General features: G+C 36.0%; 2 protein-coding genes across 4 annotated transcripts in view; one reads left to right on the top strand and one right to left on the bottom strand.

Annotated features, from left to right (window-relative positions):
* Positions 1 to 22,753, bottom strand: part of htr1fa (5-hydroxytryptamine (serotonin) receptor 1Fa) — a 26,733-nt gene extending 3,980 nt beyond the window's left edge. The window contains exon 1 of one of the 3 annotated variants that reach the window (XM_083535947.1): positions 22,715 to 22,753. The gene's annotated coding sequence lies outside the window, so the exon portion shown is untranslated. Of the gene's footprint in view, positions 1 to 6,524; positions 6,584 to 8,640; positions 8,765 to 22,714 lie in introns of those variants that run through there. The other 2 variants (XM_083535948.1, XM_083535946.1) reach the window with 2 other exon arrangements.
* The window catches only part of pou1f1 (POU class 1 homeobox 1), a 12,983-nt gene continuing 4,490 nt past the window's right edge, over positions 15,905 to 24,397 (top strand). The window contains exons 1-2 of the mRNA XM_083535949.1: positions 15,905 to 16,056; positions 22,741 to 22,956. Of these exons, the coding sequence (XP_083392075.1) occupies positions 22,815 to 22,956 (142 nt within the window). The 5' untranslated portion in view covers positions 15,905 to 16,056; positions 22,741 to 22,814. The remainder of the gene's footprint in view (positions 16,057 to 22,740; positions 22,957 to 24,397) is intronic.

The following is a 24,397-nucleotide window of genomic DNA, read 5'->3' as shown; positions in this document are numbered from 1 at the left end:
AATGCATTAAAACAGCTCAAGACCAGTTAAGGTTCTGAAGTTGTCTTTACTGAAAAAAAAAGCTTTAAAGCTAAACCATCACTGAGTAAAAAGTGGTCTATTTAGTACAAATACTATATATATGCTGTTGGTCATGCTGATGAAGACGAAAGACGGCACCACATGCTGCTAGACAGTTTTACGTAATAACATGGCAACTCAGTGTATATACAGAAGTAAACTTTTAGAATAGCATTTCTAGTATTGTGTGCTTAAACTAGTACATCAGAAATATAGAGGTGAGTGTTGCTTTTAGTGCGATAGAGCTAAATGGCAAGAGGGTAAAGGTGGGAGTGTCGGTAACAAAAACTAAGCTCAGAAACCTGTAAAGCACATTTCTGTACCTCTACTAGCATAGTTGTCATAGTGATGGTATTATCTTTCAAACGGAAAAAGGCACTGAATGAAATACTAAATTACATTATTATTTCAAGTCAATTTGCCAGTATGGCCTCAGCTTTAAAAAGTTCATTCACCACAGGTGCTTCAATTAAACATAGTTCATAGTCAAAAAAAAAAAGAAAAAAACAGGTTTTGTTGAATGCATAACCTTTGGCCTGACATTCTAGGGGCAAGATAGTTACAGAGCTAGTAAAGGCACACTGCTCTAAAGTACCATTTGAAATATAGAATTAAAAACTGCAAATGTAGTTGTTTAACTTGAAACATTCATACCGAGAAAGTATTTCACTCTCCTAAAATAAGTCAAACTATTGAAACAAACAAAAATCTTTACAATGACTTATGCTGTAATTATAGTTATTCACACTGTAGAAAATTGCCACGATCTGCTCAATAGTGTCTGGTAAGGTTCATTGAACAACATGTCTTATTGTCTCATGCTCTCAACTTCTCATATTTACATGTTATCTTGACCTTTTAAAAGTAAATTCTATTATAACACTGAGGCATTGTTTAAGAAATAGCTTTATCAAGACGCTAATGTAAACTAATACTGAATCCTAATATTGTGAATAAGGAAAAGTGATGATTTGCATCCATTTTGCATGATGCCATGCTGATATTATGAACATTAAACATGTAGTGGTTGATGGAACGAGTAAAATACAACGAAGCAATTTCTAAAAGAAGTACGAGTTTAATGTTAAACAATTAATCATACATTATTTTTCTTAGCATTCTTCATGTAATCATAGTTATAATCATTATGACATAGTTATATAAAATAATACAGAAAAAACATTAGTTTTGTATTTGCACATGAAAATATATCAAAGCAAACATACTGGCAGGCTAATGAAAAAGGTACATTTCAATGTGCAATGTTCACATTAGAGTGCATACCCAATGCTCCACCTCCTCTGAGTACTGCCACTCATGACTCATTTCCCCGGCTTATGAATAACTGTTTAAATGCACACTGACAGCACCTCCATTTGTAAACGGCTTACTTCCAGCAAAAAGCATGCTGTTTTTAACCTATCTGGTACAAACTTGTCAAATCCATATGTGCATGCCTCCGAATTAGGAGTCCGGATGGTACTTTAACCCCTACAAGAAGGAGTTCCAGATACTTCACTCACTTATCCCATTCTATCTTTAAAAAAATTTCCCATGTATAGAAAAACATGAGCTCCTTCTCATCAACCTAAAAGTGTCCCTTTATCGTTTCACTTGGATGACTGATCCCATAAGCACACCCTTAAGCCCAGTGACGCTTCTCCTCATTGTTTTCCAATTTTAATCACTGGGTTGCAAAAATATGTCAGCTCCTGGACAGTATATGCCCAGGGCAAGACATCTTTGCAGCTCCCCGCAAGAGATCTGACTCCCCCTTCTATAACACAATCTTTGTCAGAAATGATGGGATGACCCTGGTCCATTTTCTTTGTGAGCTTTATCAAGGACCTCACAGTCTCTGAAAGTAATACTTACAGCTGTAGGTCTATCTGAAGACTATTATCTCAACCATTTCCAACGTTTGATTACAAACAAACAAGAGCATTTTCCACCAGGTGCCTGATGTAATATTAGGCATTACAGTAGGCGGTGGAGGTCATCATCAAGAGTTCAAATGACAGATAAACAGACAAGTTTATTTCAGCGACAGCCACTACACAACAACAGTTATCAGGTTGCAAAATGCAAACATATGCATTCTAGTTAAGTGATAATTGACTATATGCAATTGAAGGGCACTGCATTCTTTAGTCATGATCGATGGCAGAGAAGCTGGATCAGTACATGGAAGCAAAACCACTTCACAGAGCCTGCACCTTTTACACCTTGCCAGATTACCAGCACTGAAACTGCTTAATTTACATTCCCTCACCTTCCACTTCCCATAAAAGGTACATGAAATGACACTCAAATTTCTTGGTCATATTATGTTTCCACCCAGAAAAAGAAATTCTAAAAAATGAAACAAAGAATTAATGATTGGAAATTGATGGCTAAGAACAATTAAAATTACAAAATAAACAAAAAACAAACAAAAAGAAAACATGGAGCTATGTCATAGTCTGATAGCTATGCTATAAAGCTAAATATTACTTAAATATGAGTACAGAATTATAAATGCAAGAGTTCTTATAATAATATGAATTATATGAATTATATTCATAAAAAGTAACAACATAATTCAGCTAAAAGCTACATTGTGTTTTTATTTGTACTGTGCAAATTGCATCTGCCAGTCAGTTGGGATTGCCATTGTTCATAGTACACATTCAATTCCCTCTCTTATGCTGATGACGATGATGATGCTGAATTCCATTATTTAAAAAATGTCAATGCTCTAAATGCCTAACTGCTTTTAGGAGGATTTTGGATTTAGTGTGATTGAATAGAGGTATTATAGTGCAAATAATGCTTGAGGTTAATGTCTAAGATGGAAGGATAAACAGGCAGCTGATTTAGACAGTTAAAGAGAAAAGAAGATTTACTGGTTATCTCTATATGTACTGATTGTTTTAAAACAATTCCTGCCAGAATATATAATAGTGAATTTTCTTATTTCTGATCAATGCTGGTAATGAAATCCCTTTATTCGGGGCAATATACATTGCACATAGAAATGTTCTATGACAGTAATGTTAAAATGATTTTATAATGTAAATAAAATGAAAAGTCATGCGAATCAGGTAGGATATATTGTCTTTCCCTGCTGTTGATATTAAAACTCGTTCTATTTACCACTGTTATCATCCCATCATGATAAAGGGTTGTACATGTAACATTGCAAAATGTACAACATTCCAAGATACAAAGTGCATGTATACAGAATGTTATTTATGCCTTATACATGTAATTTATGATTTGTGGTGTTTCATATTTAACACAAGTAATTTTCTGTCAGTGACTCACGATGCAAGGCCAGATTATTCAGGAGTGTGCAGGTCACTAGGTGAGTGAGGACCCAAATGCAAGATGTGACGGGGTTAAAGAAAAAAACAGTTGTTTATAAAAGACACAAACTGAGCAATAGTGCAAGGCAAAAACTGTCTAAAAACATTCCAGGGTCTGAAACACAGGCAAACAGGGCGATGCAGGGAAGACAAAACCAAAGCCAAAAAACAGTCCAAAAAATCCCAAACCGGGTACCAGGGAGGCACAGCAAAGCAGGGGTCAGGAACAGGATCAAGAACAGGATCCAGAGCAGGCACGGTGGCAAGAATATGCTTAGGGACTTTGGAAGCTGGTAAGATAATCTGGCCCGAGCTAGTCTTGGGTGTTGTTAAATACAGGGAGGCGTGGGAAAAATGGCAAGATGGCTGTCGACCCGGTAGTGCACGCTGAATGCCCGGAAGATCCTGACAGTACCCCCCCTTCACAACAATCTCCAGATGGCCCCGTTTTGTCCAATGTCTTGGGTGTAAGAGATGGCAGACAGAAGAGGCAAGGCCTCTCAAGGGACTCTGAAGTAGGAGCAACTGAACCACATCGTCAGCAAAACCCAGGGGCCAGGCAAATACCTTGAAGAAACCTGGGGATGGAGCATGTAATCAGCAAGAATTGGGACTCTGGAGCGGGGTGGCGCCCCTCGGCGGGACTCTGGAGCGGGGCGGTGCCCCTTGGCGGGACTCTGGACAGGCTTGGGGGCATGCTTGGCAGGGCAGACGGAAAAGAGGTGATCTCGGCAGGTCGGAAGAGCGGGGCGACGTCCCCGGTCAGGCAGGAAGGCTGAGGTTGGGCAGTCCCCCCAGCAGAGCTCAGGGTCCGGAGGGACAGCTGTTTTAGTAGGTTATTTAAAACCATTTGGTTTGCTATAGACTGTCCATGATGCACACGAAAATACTCAGTTCTCTGCTGGGGAGATTATATCTCTGCTCTGCTTGCCATATAATTACAACCAAATGATTTCCTGATACAAAAGATTCAGAACAAAATCCAGTCATCGAAATAAAAACTATTCTAGAATTCATACATGTTCCTTGCTGGTTATAGTTTGACTGGCATACGTGCTTATATGCTTGCATGGAACATGAGAGGAAAAACCTATTTGAATTGATGACAAGATAAGCTGTAATGTAATAATAATATATCAATAATACAGTTGGCAAGTAAAAATGTGAATATATATAAAAGGTATTAAAAATGACCCCTTTTATACATTCTCATAATACTTTTATTGCAGTTATCTGGATATATATAATAGTACAGATGTAATCAGATATTGCATTTTAGAAGATAGTCATAAGGGGGGCGTTTTGTCCAACTGTAATAATCTTTGATTTGTTCCAGCAGAATGGATTTTATTTATTATGGAGATGGGTTTAATTTGGTTGACTTAATTAACATATTTAATTTGGTTTTGATATTTTGATAACTCAGGTGCAAACACATGAGAAATGTAAAAAGCCTAATTAAGCTTTTTATGTCTGCATTTCATTTTGTTTAAATGTGTATTATTGCAGTTGTTTTGCACATTTCATATTATTATTTATTTACCTATGTTGGTGTATTATAATTACAAGCATTACTTACTTAGGCAATTGTTTAAAAATAATAATAATAAATAATATATGTTTTTATATATATATATATATATATATATATATATATATATATATATATATATATATATATATATGTAAGTAATGCTTGGAATTATAATACACAAACACAACACACTCCTATAATCATAGAGAGAGAGAGAGAGAGAGAGAGAGAGAGAGAGAGAGAGAGAGAGAGAGAGAGAGAGAGAGAGAGAGAGAGAGAGAGAGAGAGAGAGAGAGAGAGAGAGAGAGAGAGCACAACACCAGATGACCGGACATATTTGAATACAACTGACAGGAATAAAAATTCACTGGAAATAAAATAGAAAAGATGTGGGACATAAAAGGTTGCATTTCTTTGAACTAGCAGTTTTGTTTTGTTGAACCTGTGGAAGAAATTTAGAAATGTGTGCTTAGATTTCACTGATGTTTTCTTTTCAGTGAGTAGGTAGCACATATGTCTGAGTATTTTGTATTTCAGTATAAGTTGTTGCTTAAGTTTTCCAATCACAACTACATGATCCACATCCAACAGACACCAACTAATCAATACACATCACACAGCAAGTATCTTGTAATCACCACACACCCACAAATTCCTATAGCCATAAGACACACTTACAAGCTCCTATAAAAAATACACACTAACACACACTTATATAACTACACACACATGCTCTTGCATAACTATCACACACCAATAGGCTCATATATATCCATTACACACAGACTCACTAATGCTCGTACAGCACACCAACTCCAACAACCATCCATTACCAACACACTTCTATTTTACCATCACACACAAACACATACCTACAGACATTACATGCAGCAGTATGCTCTAGTGTGTGAACCTAAAGCAATCACACACTAGCACAAACCCTATATATGAGCACTTGCTGATTATAAGCTTAAGAATGTGTTGGTGTATTATGGTTATGAATGTGTCCTATATGCACCAACATCCCCCTATACATCTATATCCCTTTATCAACCTGCACTCAGGGGTACATTTTTTAGTGCAAATGGATAAGCACAGGAAATTTCCAAGAAAAAAGTCAGGTTTTATTTGAGAAAATTGCAGTGTATAATCAGTAAATACTTGCATCCCCCTAACCATCACAGTTTAATATATTTCCATCCCCTCTTAATCAGCTCTGTAAATTGTGTGAATGCCTAGAACTTCATTATTGTGATCATGTATTATTAGTATGACTAACTAACTAACTAACTAACTAAGTTAATGACCTCACCTGTGTACAGGTGTACAGCCAACTCATTCAACTATTTGAAACACTAAATCACAGTAAAGCACAAGATACATTCAATGCTCTTTTACCTAAAAATATATATGCTGCAGGAACAGAAGTAGTCTTATTTCGATCCTAAACATTTAAAAATATTAATACATTTGCAATGCGCTCTTCCTTTATCAGTTTGTCAACCGGATAGCTGAAATGTAGTCCCTAATTGAAAACGCTGTCGTCCGAAATCATCAGAGAAACCACTCACAGGAATACTCACATGTTCGTGTAGTCCTTTAGAACAGAGAACAGGAACTGTTCAGTGGAGCGGCTTTTCACAGGCTGTAGCCGTGAGCGCGCAAAACGGAGACAGAGACGCGCACGAATCCACCTGCTGCAGAGTCGGTTCGTGTACACGCGTAGGGATGTAGGTTGATTGGACAAGTGAATGTCATTTCAGATCGACCAGCAGACGAAAAAATTTGGTTTTACTTAACCTGATTTAAACCTTACACTTCTGGGTGCCTCCCCCACCCCTCTCATGCAATGCAAACACCTACCCAAACATTATTCTAACCTTAACCTCAATAATGGTCCTCCACGGAGAGTGAGGAAGATCAATACGTTTCTGCTTCATGCAGAGGATGTCAATGGCACATAAAACACAGCATACAGTATACCAGTGACAAAAGAAGCTCAAGCATGTCAAATTTGTTCTTTTTTTCTCTGCAAGTATCTGCTGTGTGTGTGTTCAGTGTGCATGTATTTTCCAGAGAAGATCTATGATTTAGCATCTGCTTCTATGACTAGTAAATAAAACAGTATACAGTGAATAGTTAAGGAAGAAGTCAATGATCACAGGGCATGCTACTCAAACAGTAAATTAAAATAAAAGTGCAAATAATAATAATAATAATAAAAACACTGACAAATTGTTCAGAAAAAAGCAACATGCTGCATCCTCCAAGCAGCTGGCCATAACATAGACAAACAGGGCAAAACCAGAGGGAAAAAAGATATTGAAAAGGTCAAACTGTCACAGGCAGTGCCCTTTCACTTTCTTTCAGCACATAATGCTAACATCCACTCAGCAACTGATTAATGTGCATGTGAAAAACTGCAGAATGCTTCCAATTAAAGAAATGACTCCTAATTTCACCCACAGAGCTGCTCCCACTGTCTCCACGGGTTACCACATTCATTCACTTCTTTGCTCAAATTTACAGTATGTATATATATGATTGCTTCAATTGAGTGCTGCATATTAAATGCTTTAATTGCATTTCTGGTGAAAGACTGGTTCCTGGTATTAACAGGAACTCAACTAAAAAAAGGAAATGACTGTGTTGCTTGGTTTTAATTTCCTTAAGAGGAAAATGTTGAGAAACTATAATTAAAGCTAGAGACTAGTAATGTAATTACAATGAAACAAAATCTGTTTACATCCAGTGTGACATTTGTGTAACATTGACAGTTCAGACTGGCCAAAACCAGAATATTTGATTAAATTACTTCTGATAGAGAGATGAAAAGTTACACAAATAGTATCACTCGAGACCATAAAATAGTTTCACTGAACAAAAAAGGTGACAATAATGCTGTGATTACTTGCTAATTCCGACTGGCATGCCACGTTTGCTTGCAGAATTATGATGTTAATCTTCTTTTTTCGGCTTTTCCCATTAGGGGTCGCCACAGCGGATCATCTGTCTCCATACAGTCTTTCGACCCAACTACCTGCATGTCTTCCCTCACCACATACATAAACCGCCTTCTTGGTCTTCCTCTTTTCCTCCTTCCTGGTGGCTCCATCCTCAGCATTCTCCTACCGATATACCCCATGTCGCTCCTCTGCACATTTCCAAACCATCTCAATCTCACCTCCCTCACCTTGTCTCCAAAACGTCCTACATGCGCTGTACCTCTAATAAACTAATTTCTACTCCTGTCCATCCTCGTCACTCCCAACTAAAACATCAACATCTTCAGCTCTGCTACCTCCAGCTCCACTAGTCAATGCCACTGTGTCTAAACCATACAACATCGCAGGTCTCACCACAGTCCTATAAAGTTTCCCTTTCACTCTTGCAGATACTCGTCTATCACAAATCACTCCTGACACTCTTCTCCACCCACTCCACCCTGCCTGCACTCTTTTCTTCACTTCTCTAACACAATCTACCTTACTTTGCACTGTTGACCCCAGGTACCTGAGCTCCTCCATTTTCACCACTTTTTTTCCCTGCAGCCGCACCACTCCACTGCCCTCCCTTTCATTCACACATGTACTCTGTCTTACTCCTACTGACTTTAAAATTAAGATGATGTTAATATGTAATTTTTTAAATATCCAGTAGAGGTGACTAAGTTGTTAGTCAAAGGTATAAAAGTCTTACCTTTGATGGCCACTCAGACTGTAAATAGAACTGAAAAACACACACTAAAACTATTTCAAATCAGAATTGTTTTTATCTGGCATATAGCACCTGCTGTGGAGTCACTGCAAAATGTCAATAAGCTTTTGGGTTTTGATCCTTTTTTTTGCCTTTAGTGACTTTTTCAGCTATCATAGGAATATGTATTTTGAAATTCAGGGTAGGTTTTCTCTCCAAAGCCAGTCTTTTATCTCTGACGAACCCCAGTTTTCATTATGGGAAGAAATTTAGTCATCAGTTTTTTTGCTATTGCTCTATAGGCATGTGCCCAAATACAATGTGCCCCTTGTCAGAATAATGGACAAAAGTTATCTTATTTCTTATCACTTTGCAGTTATGAAAAAGCTGCTGAATTCTTCCCACATTATGCAAATGCTCCATTACAGTGAAAAGATAAAAAGACTTGAGAGGACAGAAAAAGAGAAAGAGTGAGACAGATAGGGAAACACATACACACAGATGGAGAAAGACCATATTTGGTAGGGGAACACAGAGAGTACTGTATGTTGATAGTATACAGTAATACATCTGTTGTCTATTGTTGATCTTATAAAGTACTTTAGAACTTGAATTGCTGTGACAGACTTGCAGTGAATTATATAGTCTTCCTAGTCAGCATAATCTGGGTTTTTTTATGGAAGAAAAAATGGAAAAATGTTATTCCACAGTATTTCCAAGAGAAATAAAAATTAAATAGATATGAATACAGTGTATATCATTGTACAATTAAATTACATGGAAGTGTTTGCGTTGTTTTGCCTACATGCAAAACATTGTTTGCTATAAATAGAGTTTCATCTTACAGTTCCATGGTAGGCCAGGTTGATCCTAAGCTTAGGGGATTGTCTATGGACTTTCACACTGTTCCTCACATGTGTGTATGGGGTTCCTCTATGTACCCTGGTTTCCTCCCACTATCAAAAAACAAGCTAATACAACCTATGGTTACACTTAAATTTCTATATGGTCAATGAGAGTATGAAAGTGTGTGTGCATTTTGTCCATTAATGTACTAGTGTCCCATCCACCCCCTGTTCCAGGGATAGGCTCTTGATGCACCCCAATGCTGACCAGGATAAAACAGTTACTAAAGATGAATTAATGAACTACAGAGGCACACGAGGTTTTAGGCTTGAGTGGGGTGGGGCATCTAAATGCTTTTTTTGGAGAAATGTTCTCTACTTTTTCACGGCCCATACTTTTTTGCAGTTTGTTGGTTCAGTGTGGCTGTTCTATTTTAGCTAAGCTTATGCAGAAAAAACAGAGGAGGAGATCAAATGGTCATCAACGTATCCATTATCTCGACAGATTGGACATGTTCACAGAGAAGAAAAAAGATTTCTTGGCATTTTGTGAAAATATCACAAGGTGGGAAGCAGGATTCAATCATCAAGGGCAGCTAGAAATAGAAAGATTAACAGCAGACCTCTAAACCATACTTGAGTACAATAGAAAGATGTGCCGACCAATAAAGGGCTTTAGCTGAATTACTTTAAGCTAAATTACTATGCAGATGAATATAAATGTCATGGCAATGTGATTTTGATAAGCTAAAGCTATAGTGCAGCTAATTTTTAAAGCAAGCAGATGTGGTGAGGTGGAGCTGGACAAGAGTCGTTAGTTGGGCTGAGCCTAAGTCACTTGTACTATTACCTATCAAGATACTGACATTATTTTTTTACTTAATTAATTCTAATAAGTAGTAATCTAAACAGTATTGAGAATGATGGCTCCGGTCACCTGTTTAAAGTGATGCAATGCTGCCACTGTTTTAATTTTATGTTTGGTTATGATTTGTTTGATTCCTTTAGCAGAATGCTAATTTGAAAGGATCTCAGCAATTTGCTACTGAAAGGAGTTAGCCGAATCATTTTAAATTATGTAAAATTTGCAAAAAGATGCAACACAGAGAAATTAAATATCATCCAACAATTTTCTATACTGCTTATGATGCATAGGTTTATAGGGGAGCTGTGGACAATCTGGACAGGGTATCAACCCAGTCGCAGGGCAAAATCACACACACAACCAACACACACACACACACACACACACACACACACACACACACACACACACACACACACACACACACACTACAGACAATTAATAAATGCTAATAAGCCTACATCACATGTCTATGTGGAGGAAGGATACAAACCCCAATCCCCAAAGATGTCTTATTAAAGAATTGATGTTCTGATGGTGTGTAGAATATCTTGGAAGGCATGCAAAATTTCACCTTAGAACTGAGCTCATGTTTATTCACTTCATACAACTCAACACTTTATTAATGCATGTGCCTCACAGGCTCTGCCAGCTCTCTCTCTATTTCTTTGTACCTTGACCATTCTCCCAATGCCACAGCCACCTAAGGACTCCTAAACAACACACATAATTTAGCTTCTATCCAAGCAGATGGAATGGATTTTAGCACTTCGTCTCTGTATCTGTTACCATAGAGTATTACAAGCAGAAATATATTTAAATGATGATGCAAGATGAATATGCTCTATGTTATTTTGACCTTTTTTTTTGCTTGATATTTTATACATACAAACTACACTGCTTAAAAAATTAAGGGAACACTTAAATCACACATTGGATCACAGTGAACAAAATGTTCAAGTTGAAAATCTTCACTTATTAACATGTGTAATTCATTGAGAACAAAACAATGTGACAATGGTCACCGGAAACTCAAATCATTAACCCATTGGCAGGCTGGATTTCAAATCACACAGAAAATGAATGTAAAAATCTCATAATTTTAGTCAGTAGTGTGTATTTCCTCAGGGATCTCCTCTAAAGCCTGGATCAGGGCATCAGTGAGCTCCTGGACAGTCTGTGGTACTACTTGGTGGCTCCAGATTGTTCATTACATAATGTCCCAGAGAATGTCAATTGGATCAGGTCAGGGGAACGTGTAAAGCATTTGCATTGAACTGTTTATACACTCACATGAGGCCAGGCTTTGTCATAAACCAGAAGGAACCCATGGCACATTGCACCAGCGTAAGTTGTTCTGAGGATTTCTTTCCGGCACATAACAGCAGTATGGGTACCGTTGCAGGTACCACCTTATGCTACAATGACAAGAACTCTAACAAAACAAGGATATGAATAAGGAGAGAAGTATAGATAAGGAGAGAGGTAAAGATAAATAGAGAGGTATGTATAAGGAGAGAGTAACTGTCTTGCTTTTACCTCTCCAGTCAACATTTTTTCACTTTCATTTGCACCAAAGCATGTGAATTATTTACAATAACTTTTTTTCAATAAATGGACAGATTGATATCCCTGAAGTTTAATTGACTTGGTCTTATGCAATGATGATTAAGGGTGATCTAATTTTCTTGGAGCAATGTACCTTTTCTGGTCTGCATGTCCAGTTGTGGAGCTCTAAATGTATTCAACAAATCATTTACAAACATCATAGAGGTCTCTAGTCCTAAATACCCCATGACACAGGAAACTTTTTAAATTCTTCCTGATGTCATACAAAATGGTATCAATGTGTTTTCAATTCATCTTTTAAACTTAGTCGGCTGTATTATGGTTGAGATCCTGATTTGGATGATAAAAATACATCATCTGATTTTCCATAAAGATTTTTTAATTGCTCTGCCTAACAGAGAAGTAACCTACTACTGAGTAGATGAAATGCTCATTACAGCTTTGGGGGAACACTTACCAGGGGTGAATCTCAGAGGCATAGAATTTGCATAAATCTGAATTTGCAAGCACTGTGTTGTAACTCACAGCTATGATGATTCTTTTTTTATCTGCGTGTGTTCATTCTTACAATGTTTATGATATGATAATTACAGCTGTGCGTATTTAAGACAGACTGTTTTGCATGTTCTGTTTTGAAACTTCTGATCTCCTGGGATTTTCGCTCACAACACTGTTATCTTAATGTGAATGTCTCTGTAGATGGTTTAAAAAAATCCAGGGCAGTTCTCCAAGTGGAAATGCCTTGTTGACAAGAATGGTCAGAGAACAATGGCAAACTTGGATTGGGCTGACAGGTAGACTTTTTAAGTAATAAAAAAAAAACTTTTTAAAACTTGTGTGAGCTGAATAGTATTTCTGGAGCAGAACAAATTGAACTATTAGGGGCTTCAACAGCAAAAGACCACATCAGGTTCAACTGTGATCAGCTCACAGTTCCAGTTCTCAGCCCAGGAAAGGGTTTGTTCACCACTTCCCGACTAGTGAATTCGAGCAGTACCACTGGATTACAGCCTCTGAGGAGCGGTGCAAATTATGAGTATGCATCTCTGGTCAGTTGGTTGTATTTTTAATAAAATGTTTATGTTTTTTGTCATGTTATTAGACAAATATTGATTCTGAATTGCTCCAGATGATGAAGGTGGCACAGTTGTGGTTGTAGTGTAGAGGTTTGGAGCTTGCTTTAGTAAAATGATATTAAACCTCAACATGCGAAATGCCTTTTTCTCTGTAATGCCATGCGCTGTTATATTACGTTTTTGTATAGCATTGATGGATTCTATAATTGGGACATGATAGTGGTGGTATTAAGAAGTGGATTAAGTGGTAAGTCCCCACTGAAGGCCCAGGTACCAAATGCAGTACTCCAAAATGTTTGGAACAACCTGCCTTCAGAGTTCCTTCAAAAAACGGCATCTAAATGTGTAAGTTTACTTAACAGAATTGAAGCTAGTTTGCAGGCAAAGGGTCTGCACACCAAATATCGATTTGATTTGGAATCTTCTCATTTACTTACCATTTTGTCTATTGATTAATAGCAATGGCTAATAACAAGCTAAACATTGACTTTGAAGTACAGCTAGAGAGAATAACAGAATGGACAGACAACAAATCTGCCCAGGGCAAAGGTTTCAGCTGTCTGATTTTCCCTCATCATTCTCATTTTGTCTCTGCTCATTCTATCTCTCTGCCTCCCTGCTGATATGGTCTTCACTTCATCACATTGTTTCATATGAGGTCAAGACCTACTGTTTTTTATTCTTTTTTTTTTCTTTGTGTGTAAGGATAACATGAAACAACACAGCTGCTCAGTTGTCTGTGTCAATCATTAGCCCATCATCAGTAGCTAGTTTTTTGGACACTGGTGTTTTCCTCTCATTACAAGGTATCTCCACCCGCAGGACTTCAAATAAATGGATGTTTTTCACACTTTTATTTGCAAATTCTAGTTTACTCTAATAATCGGGAAAGATCCCAGAACTTCAACAGTTTTTGAAATTCATAAACTTGGATAGTTGCATAATTAAAAAGGTATAAAAGTGCTCTTATTAAAGTGAGTAATGTTGTACATTTTTATGTAATGTCAAACGCAAATGTCATATAACCTCATGTATTTTCCTGTAAATGTTTATGGGAAGTAACTATTCTGAATAAGAATCAAATTTATTTGGAGCTTTACTATACTGTTATTGCATTGCTTAGAAAACAATCTTAATTGTTAGTTCTGTAGGCAAAATCACTCTCAGAAAAATGATTACAGAGGGAAATGAGGACTAGAAGCAAAATGTCAGTCTAAATTTTGCAGTACAATGTGCTATAGAGTCAAAATGATCATGAACACCTTTCTTAAGATACTTTACATGACTTATTATGACTTTATTACCATTTACATGACTTATGTACCATTCATAAAAATGGCCTGGAACCCGGACTACTAAGGTGAACTGGTCTGATAATCTTGTAATTAATCTTAAATCTAGGTACAGTGGCCTTGCACTAGGACACTTTCATCCTTGATCCATGCAGTGCCCTGTTTGATCTTAGCCTCCAGGCTGTTTTTAAGGACTACAAGGGACAGCAGCAGCCCTGTCATTATCCCCAGCACTTTTATCTGCTTCAAAGCTACTGACTACACAATGCCATAAATCATAATAAAAATAAATGACAGCTGTTTACCATTTTTGGTGCATATAGAGTAGACCCTAGAAAGTTCATAACAATATTTGTAGTAAAGTAATGTTCTACATGTCTAATATAAAGGATTTCTGTGCAGAGTTATCCATCTTTGCTTGACCTAAGATCTAATTATATTACCCCAGAATAAAGTTGCCACATAACACGAGGAAGGCGGATACAAGTGCAAAATCTTCTTTTATTTTACAAACACAAAACCCAAAAACTATAATTACAGGATTATCAGACCAGTTCACCTTAGTAGCCCGGGTGCAAGGCTATTTTTATGAATGGTACATTAGTGAGTCATGTAAAGAAGCTTAACAAAAGTTCTCATGATCATTTTAAGAGTCAAATGCACACTGTACTGCCAATTTTAGACTGATATTTTGCTTCTAGTCCTAATTTCCCTCTGTAATTATTTTTCTGAGAGTGATTTTGCCTACAGAACTAACACTTAAAATTGTTATCTAAGCAATGCAATAAAATTAAAAAATATATTTTATTTTACAAACACAGAACCCAAACACTATAAACAAATCACAGAGTAGCTAGAAACAAGAACAAAGAACAAAAACCCAATTTTAAGGATGTGTGAGGATTTGGTGAGACAAACATGAATCAGTGATCGCCACGAGGAGTAAAGCTACAGACACAAGTGCTAATAAAGGTGACAAAGGATAGGTGTAAGTGATCAGTGTCATGTGACAATCAAGGATTTGTGGCTGTTGGGTAATGGAGTCCCTCGGCATAATACGGACAACATTTATTGCTCTCTTTATATAAGTCATAATCATCAAACGTTTATTTGCATTTTTACTGATGTTAATTTCGGTATAAATGTCATTAGTTATTATATTTTTTTAACTAATAACATTAGTGTTTAACTGATATAACAGGTTAACTAATATAACTCTTAAAATATATCTTAATGGAGCTGGCTATGGTTTGGTAAGGATTAAAATAATATCTTGAGTGGCTGGTCTGGGTATTTAAAGAATTAGAGGTCTTCATAAAGTCCTTTAAACCCTCCTGCTGGACATAAGAGTGCACTGCTCCAAAAAGATTGCATCTTTTCTTTATTGTTAAGAGTTTCCTATGGGCCAACTGATTGTTCTAAATTTTTTTCACCTGTGTTATTATTTGATAACAAATTTTATTTGTTTTACAGTGTGATTTATCAATGCATTAATAAACTATTAATTTCCTGATAATATGGAATAAAAAAAACCTTGATTGTACTATATTCAGCTACTTTAGTATGTTTGACACTACAGCATTACTGGTGTGTGTAGAAAAGAAGAGGCTGATCGTGCTTGACAGTCTGAGGGAACTCAACCAGCCTGCCATCACAGCAACAGACAGATTTTTACTGAGCTTGTTGCTTAGCTACCAACTATTACCATATATTTTCATTTTCAATCAGGAAAGTCCTTAGATGGATCATAGGATTGTCCATTACATTACAAGGTAATTCTTGGAAAAAAGAGTGATGACCTGCCATCCATTTTAAACAAATAATCTTTGACCTGCTATCTCTTGCTAATAGCTAATATACGTTTTGCACCACAGTATGGTTTGCATAAATGTGAATGTGATGAAATTGTATGTTTATTGTCACCATTTTCAGTATATTCAATAAATGTCTATAGTGTTGTGTAAGCAATAAAATGTTATTTGTTTATTCATGGAATACCATTTTATACATTTACTAAAGGTAATATATATATATATATATATATATATATATATATATATATATATATATATATATATATATATATATATATATATATATATATTATATATATATATATATATATATATATATATATATATATATATATATATATTTATATATATATATATATATATATATATATATTTATATATATTTATATATATATATATATATATATATATATATATATATATATATATATATATATATATATATATTTATATATATATATATATATATATATATATATATATATATATATATATATATATATATATATATATATATATATATATATATATATATATATATATACAGTGAGGAAAATAAGTATTTGAACACCCTGCTATTTTGCAAGTTCTCCCACTTAGAAATCATGGAGGGGTTTAAAATTGTCATCGTAGGTGCATGTCCACTGTGAGAGACATAATCTAAAAAAAAAATCCAGAAATCACAATATATGATTTTTAAACTATTTATTTGTATGATACAGCTGCAAATAAGTATTTGAACACCTGTCTATCAGCTAGAATTCTGACCCTCAAAGACCTGTTAGTCCGCCTTTAAAATGTCCACCTCCACTACATTTATTATCCTAAATAGATGAACCTGTTTGAGGTCGTTAGCTGCATAAAGACCCCTGTCCACCCCATACAATCAGTAAAAATCCAACTACTAACATGGCCAAGACCAAAGAGCTGTCCAAAGACACAAGAGACAAAATTGTACACCTCCACAAGGCTGGAAAGGGCTACGGGGGAAATTGCCAAGCAGCTTGGTGAAAAAAGGTCCACTGTTGGAGCAATCATTAGAAAATGGAAGAAGCTAAACATGACTGTCAATCTCCCTCGGACTGGGGCTTCATGCAAGATCTCACCTCGTGGGGTCTCAATGATCCTAAGGAAGGTGAGAAATCAGCCCAGAACTACACGGGAGGAGCTGGTCAATGACCTGAAAAGAGCTGGGACCACCATTTCCAAGGTTACTGTTGGTAATACACTAAGACGTCATGGTTTGAAATCATGCATGGCACGGAAGGTTCCCCTGCTTAAACCAGCACATGTCCAGGCACGTCTTAAGTTTGCCAATGACCATTTGGATGATCCAGAGGAGTCATGGGAGAAAGTCATGTGGTCAGATGAGCCCAAAATAGAACTTTTGGGTCATAATTCCACTAAACGTGTTTGGAGGAAGACGAATGATGAGTACCATCCCAAGAACACCATCCCTACTGTGAAGCATGGGGGTGGTAGCATCATGCTTTGGGGGTGTTTTTCTGCATATGGGACAGGGCGACTGCACTGTATTAAGGAGAGGATGACTGGGGCCATGTGTTGCGAGATTTTTGGGAACAACCTCCTTCCCTTATTTAGAGCATTGAAGATGGGTCGAGGCTGGGTCTTCCAACATGACAATGACCCGAAGCACACAGCCAGGATAACCAAGGATTGGCTCTGTAAGAAGCATATCAAGGTTCTGGCGTGGCCTAGCCAGTCTCCAGACCTAAACCCAATAGAGAATCTTTAGAGGGAGCTCAAACTCCGTGTTTCTCAGCGACAGGCCAGAAACCTGACTGATCTAGAGAAGATCTGTGTGGAGGAGTGGGCCAAAATCCCTCCTGCAGTGTGTGCAAACCTGGTGAAAAACTGCAGGAAACGTTTGACCTCTGTAATTGCAAACAAAGGCTCCTGTACCAAATATTAACATTGACTTTCTCAGGTGTTCAAATACTTATTTGCAGCTGCATCATACAAATAAATAGTTAAAAAATCATACATTGTGATTTCTGGATTTTTTTTTTCAGATTATGTCTCTCACAGTGGACATGCACCTACGATGACAATTTTAGACCCCTCCATGATTTCTAAGTGGGAGAACTTGCAAAATAGCAGCGTGTTCAAATACTTATTTTTCTCACTGTATATATATATATATATATATATATATATATATATATATATATATATATATATATATATATATATACAGTACAGACCAAAAGTTTGGACACACCTCCTCATTCAAAGAGTTTTCTTTATTTTCATGACTATGAAAATTGTAGATTCACACTGAAGGCATCAAAACTATGTATTAACACGTGGAATTATATATGGAATTATATACATAACAAAAAAGTGTGAAACAACTGAAAAATGTCATATTCTAGGTTCTTCAAAGTAGCCACCTTTTGCTTTGATTACTGCTTTGCACACTCTTGGCATTCTCTTGATGAGATTCAAGAGGTAGTCACCTGAAATGGTCTTCCAACAGTCTTGAAGGAGTTCCCCGAGAGATGCTTGGCACTTGTTGGCCCTTTTGCCTTCACTCTGCGGTCCAGCTCACCCCTAAACCATCTTGATTGGGTTCAGGTCCGGTGACTGTGGAGGCCAGGTCATCTGGCGCAGCACCCCAACACTCTCCTTCTCTGTCAAATAGCCCTTGATGCCTTCAGTGTGACTCTACAATTTTCATAGTCTTGAAAATAAAGAAAACTCTTTGAATGAGAAGGTGTGTTCAAACTTTTGGTCTGTACTGTATATATATATATATATATATATATATATATATATATATATATATATATATATATATATATATATATATATATATATATATATATAAATTACCTTTAGTGAATGTATAAAATGTTTAAATGTTTGTGATTTTGACAGTTAAATTTCAGTCTGTGTTGTTGGTATTTGGCCTGTACTGTGATTTAACTTGTATAATGTTTTATGCTGAGTTTATTTTGGAATGTTGATAATAAGTTGTTCTTGACTTCTTCAATATGATACACATGACCATTTCCTAGCTAATTTAAACTGCTTAAGAAATTTGCTTTGTTATTATACTAAACAATTTTTACTGCTTTATAAATACAGTACATATTGTATTAATTGTCTGACCTTAACTAACTTTTAAAGACTCTTTGGGTTTTTTTTTAAATGTAAAAATGCAATTTTAAGACTATTTGTAAATTGTTTGTATTGACATAAAACATTCTAGCTCACTTACAACTGATTTGTAAATTCAGTGTCTATGTAAATTCACTGCAGACTAAAGCAGGAGTATGATGAAAATGGAGCAAGCATTGATATGGCACTTCTCTTGCTGCATAAATAACACCAAGTAATCATTACTAAACAGAGAGTCTTAAGCATTCAGTACTCCCATTAAATTAGAAGAGTTTAGTGATGTTGTATATACTGTATATAGAGCATTAAATTGTTAAATTTTTATACCAGACTTAAAGGATAAAACATTCAGTAGTGCATAAAAACATTAGTAAAATATCCAAATTTATAAAACAACATTGCTTTTGTTTGCATATGTAAACACATTAACAAATAAAATAAAAATAAAAACTTTCAGCAATAATAAATAAATGCTGCAAGCTGATGTAGTCCTATGAAACTAGAGCTGACTTGCTTGGCCTCCAGCCTAACTTTTTAGAATGCTGCGATATATTGAATATGATGATGAAATTATCTTCATTGCCACTGTTTTTCTGTTTATTCATTGAAATCCGAGTTACTGATCCCACCAGGCAGATGTTTTAGGAATTAAATGTACGGTTGTCTTGATATTCATCAGTACACTGAGCTCCACAGTAGTTCATGTTTGCATAATTAAGAAATTAAAGCTGGGAGCTGTGGCCTGTTCTACAGATGACATTTATCAAAGCCACTTGATTAATTTTCAGGCATTCAGAATTAGCATCCAACAGCTGTTAAAGAAGTTACAGGTTTTTGTTGTTGATTGTTTAATTTTTTGGACAAAAGTACACAGAATCAACAATCTTTCTTGTTATAAATGTTTGCAATTGCACTTGTATTATGTCAATGTATTAATAATGAATATTTAGATTTAGATACATTTTTGGAATTCTTTGCTAATTGTTAGCAATATAAATAAATGTTTAAAAAAAAAAGAATGTATATTGTATATTTTTCTACACACTGTGTGTATATATATACACTTAAACATACATAACAAACACCATTAATTTGATTTGAATACTACACGAATGTGTATTAAATAGTTAAGCTGTGATACCTGTGAGAAGGTGTATGTAGCCGCTGTTCCCACTGGAGACCTGGTTGAAAGAGTTGAGGTGTCACCATGTCTGGCTATGAGAGACAGAAGGCTGGAACAGGTGCAAAAGGACAACTCTAGGCCCTCGTTCAATCTCACCACGCTAATTAAGACCAGAGGCTTTGTGCAGTGGTGCCTGTTTAGTCTGGAAGGCTATGAGGATTCAGTGTGCAAGGATTTACCCTAAGAGACCTAATAAACATTGCCCCACTCTCCCAAATCGCTGCTCTTTTGTCCATTTTCATGGGAAATGGGCTTGTTTGCTGTTTCTTCCTCCTGCCTGTCTCTGTCTCAAAAATGCACACTCATGGATTTTTTTTTAAATATGTGTCATTTCTAAAAGCAGCTGTCAGATTCTAAAAGCCAATCATGAGTTCACAGCTTTTGGCATAAGTACATCATTAAATGGAGTTAAGTACCTCACCTAGGGACAAGAGACAACACCACACCATGCCATTAATTATGAAATTGTCATAGCAATTGTCAAGCAATGTGTACTTAGTCACACAATAATCTGTGTGTGTGTGTGTGTGTGTGTGTGTGTGTGTGTGTGTGTGTGTGTGTGTGTGTGTGTGTGTGTGTGTGTGTGTGTGTGTGTTTGTGTGTGTGTGCGTGCGTGCGTGTGTGTGTGTGTGTGTGTGTGTGTGTGTAAAGAATTCTGAGAACTGCAATGTCATAAACTGTAGGGCTTAAAATTAACATGTCAAATACCATTATATTTAATATTCTTCTTTTAAGTCTAATAAAGTAAAAAAAATGAAAACTTAAAACTCATAACATATGCATGCCACATTAACTTATTTATATATTTATATAGAGAAATGAACAATTATTTATTATTTATCTATGGTTTTATTTGCAAATATTCACAGCTCCTGTTTTGCACACAGGGATTAAAACATATTTTATAATATTTTTTATCCTCAAATCAAATCAAATCAAATCAAATTTTATTTGCCAATACACATACATACAGAGTATGACATGCAGTGAAATGCTTCAATCCTTTATATATATATATAACTAATTATAAATGAAATTTGGTTTTCAGTATTTCTAGTCAATTTCAGCGAATCATTTGGTGGCAAAAACACAATACAAGATAAAACTTTTATTTAGTATAAAATTATCATTGGCCTGTTGGAATATAGTTTATTATTTTGAAACAAAAGTGATATTTTTTTATCTGACAATTTTGCAAATGGCTTTTCTGAACTTTGAATGAGAACAAATAAGTTTTTATCTGGTCCTAGAGATATTAAAAGAAAAACGAAAGTAGTGAGGTGCAAATGTTCAAATATAGAAATGTTGTAAACTACATATCATGTTACTTTCATTTCTAAGTGTAAAAACCTTAAAGTGCGTAAAGATGAGTATTTACTCAAAAGGCCATTATATGTTACAGGTTTCAGAAGAGCTGTATATTAACTGTTGATCAGTTGTGGGTGGCCGTAAATATTAGAGATCCGTTCACCTGCTCACTTAAGCACTGAGTGTCAAACAATCACAAGTAAAACAAGTCAAGACATCAGGACGAGGCCTAATCAGGGCAGCTCAAACTTGTGCTTTTAACAATTACACAAATGGACTATCTGAATAGCAGTCATCTAAAGGGTAATCCTCACTTACCAGATGGCACGCTGTAAACATAAAAAAGCTACATAAACGATTGTTCTTAATTGGCTGATTTAACTGCAAAAAGATTCCCTGCAGTTATACCTCTGAAACAGCTGTAAAGCATGAAAGATAAACAGATTTTCACTGATTAAAAACTGAATGTGATTCATAAAACTTTGTCTCACATACCATTTTGTGTGGTAATTAAATTGCACTGTGCATGTGAAATATGTTTACATACTAAGACAGCCCAAATTTTTATTATTACTTATTTATCTTTACTTATTATTTAATCTTTCATTTCAAAATCTGGTAAATCAGATTTGCATATTTAAACTTTTTCCAATTTGTATTCATGTTTGTTTCTTTCTTTCCATACATATATTTTCAAACATATTCAAACAACATCTAAATCCTTGCACAGCATTTTCCAATTGGCTCCCTTGTATATTCTTACAAACAATCACAATGGATTTGTTCAAGCAGTGACCGGCATTAACTGAAATCCTTGTGGACAGTGGAAATGTGGTGGTGGTGGGGGGGAGTGTCAAGTTACCCCTTTTTGGCCTAATTACTGTGCTTTTGCTCTGGGAGGCTGCAGAGGCCTGGTGTAGCCCTGAGAAGGGAAGCATTAACATGGATGAGCAAACCTGTAGGAAAAGCCACTATAAATACCTGCACACGCTGTGTGTGTCACACAGGTGTCCTGAAACTGGTACAGTGCAGTTGACCACGGTAGAGACAGAGACATTGTCACAGAGCTGGTCAGAGAGACATGAGCTGCCAGGCCTTCAGTAGTACTGACTCATTCAGTGCTTTGAGTGGTGAATCAGCTGCTCTTCCTCTGCTAATGCACCATGCTGGAGCTGCTGACTGCCTTCCCGTCAACAGCCACACCACCAACATTGTGCCTCCAGGTAAATGCAACTCTTTTCAACAAACTCACCACATTTATGTAAGATGGAAATAGAGGTAAAACATTTATGAGAATCCAGACATCTGTTAGCACAATCTACAAGCAATTACAAGAATTGTTGATGTGTTACTAGTCTACTTTAGGCAGTCCGGCTGACACTGTGATTTAATTTACATAATTAACTAAAAGCTTTTCTGCAAAGTAACATTTACACAGCAGTCTTCCTCGCTGACTGACCAGCATGTTGTCTTGAAATATTCATAAGTCTGAAAATGGAATGGCTTGTTATAAGTTGAATTTAGAGCAGGCAAAAGAATGGAGAAAGATAAGCTATCAGCTATCTTTATAAAGACGGAGAAGTGATTAGGGCTTGTTATGGGAGTTCACTGTTTTACTATAACAGAGATCCTCCAGAATGCCTATTTCTATATCTTTCTTGTTCTGTCTTCCACATACATTAAATCATGGCCTTTCCATCAGCAGCAATGACTACATTCTACTATACTCATTCTCTTGATTTCCCGCCAGTTTCTAAAACGTAAATGTATTACAAATCTAAGCTAAGTGAACTTACACTGTTTATATTATTCAGAGAATATTGCTTATTTTAAGTGTAATCATTCAAGCAAGTGCTTCTACATATACCCACACTTCTCTAGTTTGGATCCAAAATTCCACAGTAAATTGAATAATATTTGCTTTTCTTTGACAAGGCAACAGCTGTACAGTGCTAATGAAAATGGGCCGAGTTGTGTTCTTGTATGTGTGTGTAAGTTAGCATGTGGAGAATTTGGGCTGACAAACAGTAATTGATTTGAATAAGCAAAAATTATAAGCTCCTTTTGCACAGCTGCTGTTTTCACACTGCAATTAGAGAAGCAGACATGTTGTTGCTTTGACATGTTGATAACTAAATTATCATTTGTCTTTGCATCAGTAACTTGCATGTGAGACAGCTTTGATTAAATGTCCCTAAAAAGCTCACTGAACTGAGTGATGTTTTTCTCCCACTCATTGCGACACACAATAAATCCTAGCACTCAAGCACAATTGCTTAACGGTATAATGCACCTATTATGTTATTTCTGCCAGCACACAATTATACACTTGCCTGAGTTTGAATTTAGGTAGGTGCCCCTCAACATTTTGTAGTGGGCTGATTATCTAATAATGTATTGACAGTTGCTGTCACACTGATTTATCATGTGGTGCCTTATTATTTGCAGATAAGAAGAACAAATAATGGAGAGATTCTTATATAATTTTGAGATGAGAGGTTTAATTCAACAAAGCTTTATTCAAAGACTGCAGGTGTGATAAAGAAAACTTCAGAGATAATTGTCTGAACATAATAGGGGATAAGTGTAATAACAAAGCAAAAAGTGCCCTTAAGTGCCAAAGTAATTTAATAAGGACAATGTTGCTTTTTTTCTGTGATATTG

The sequence above is a fragment of the Silurus aristotelis genome, assembly GCF_946808225.1.
Source record: "Silurus aristotelis genome assembly, chromosome: 3".
Lineage (NCBI taxonomy): Eukaryota > Metazoa > Chordata > Actinopteri > Siluriformes > Siluridae > Silurus > Silurus aristotelis.
Note: the sequence above shows the minus strand (reverse complement) of the source record. Positions and strands in the feature narration are given on the sequence as shown.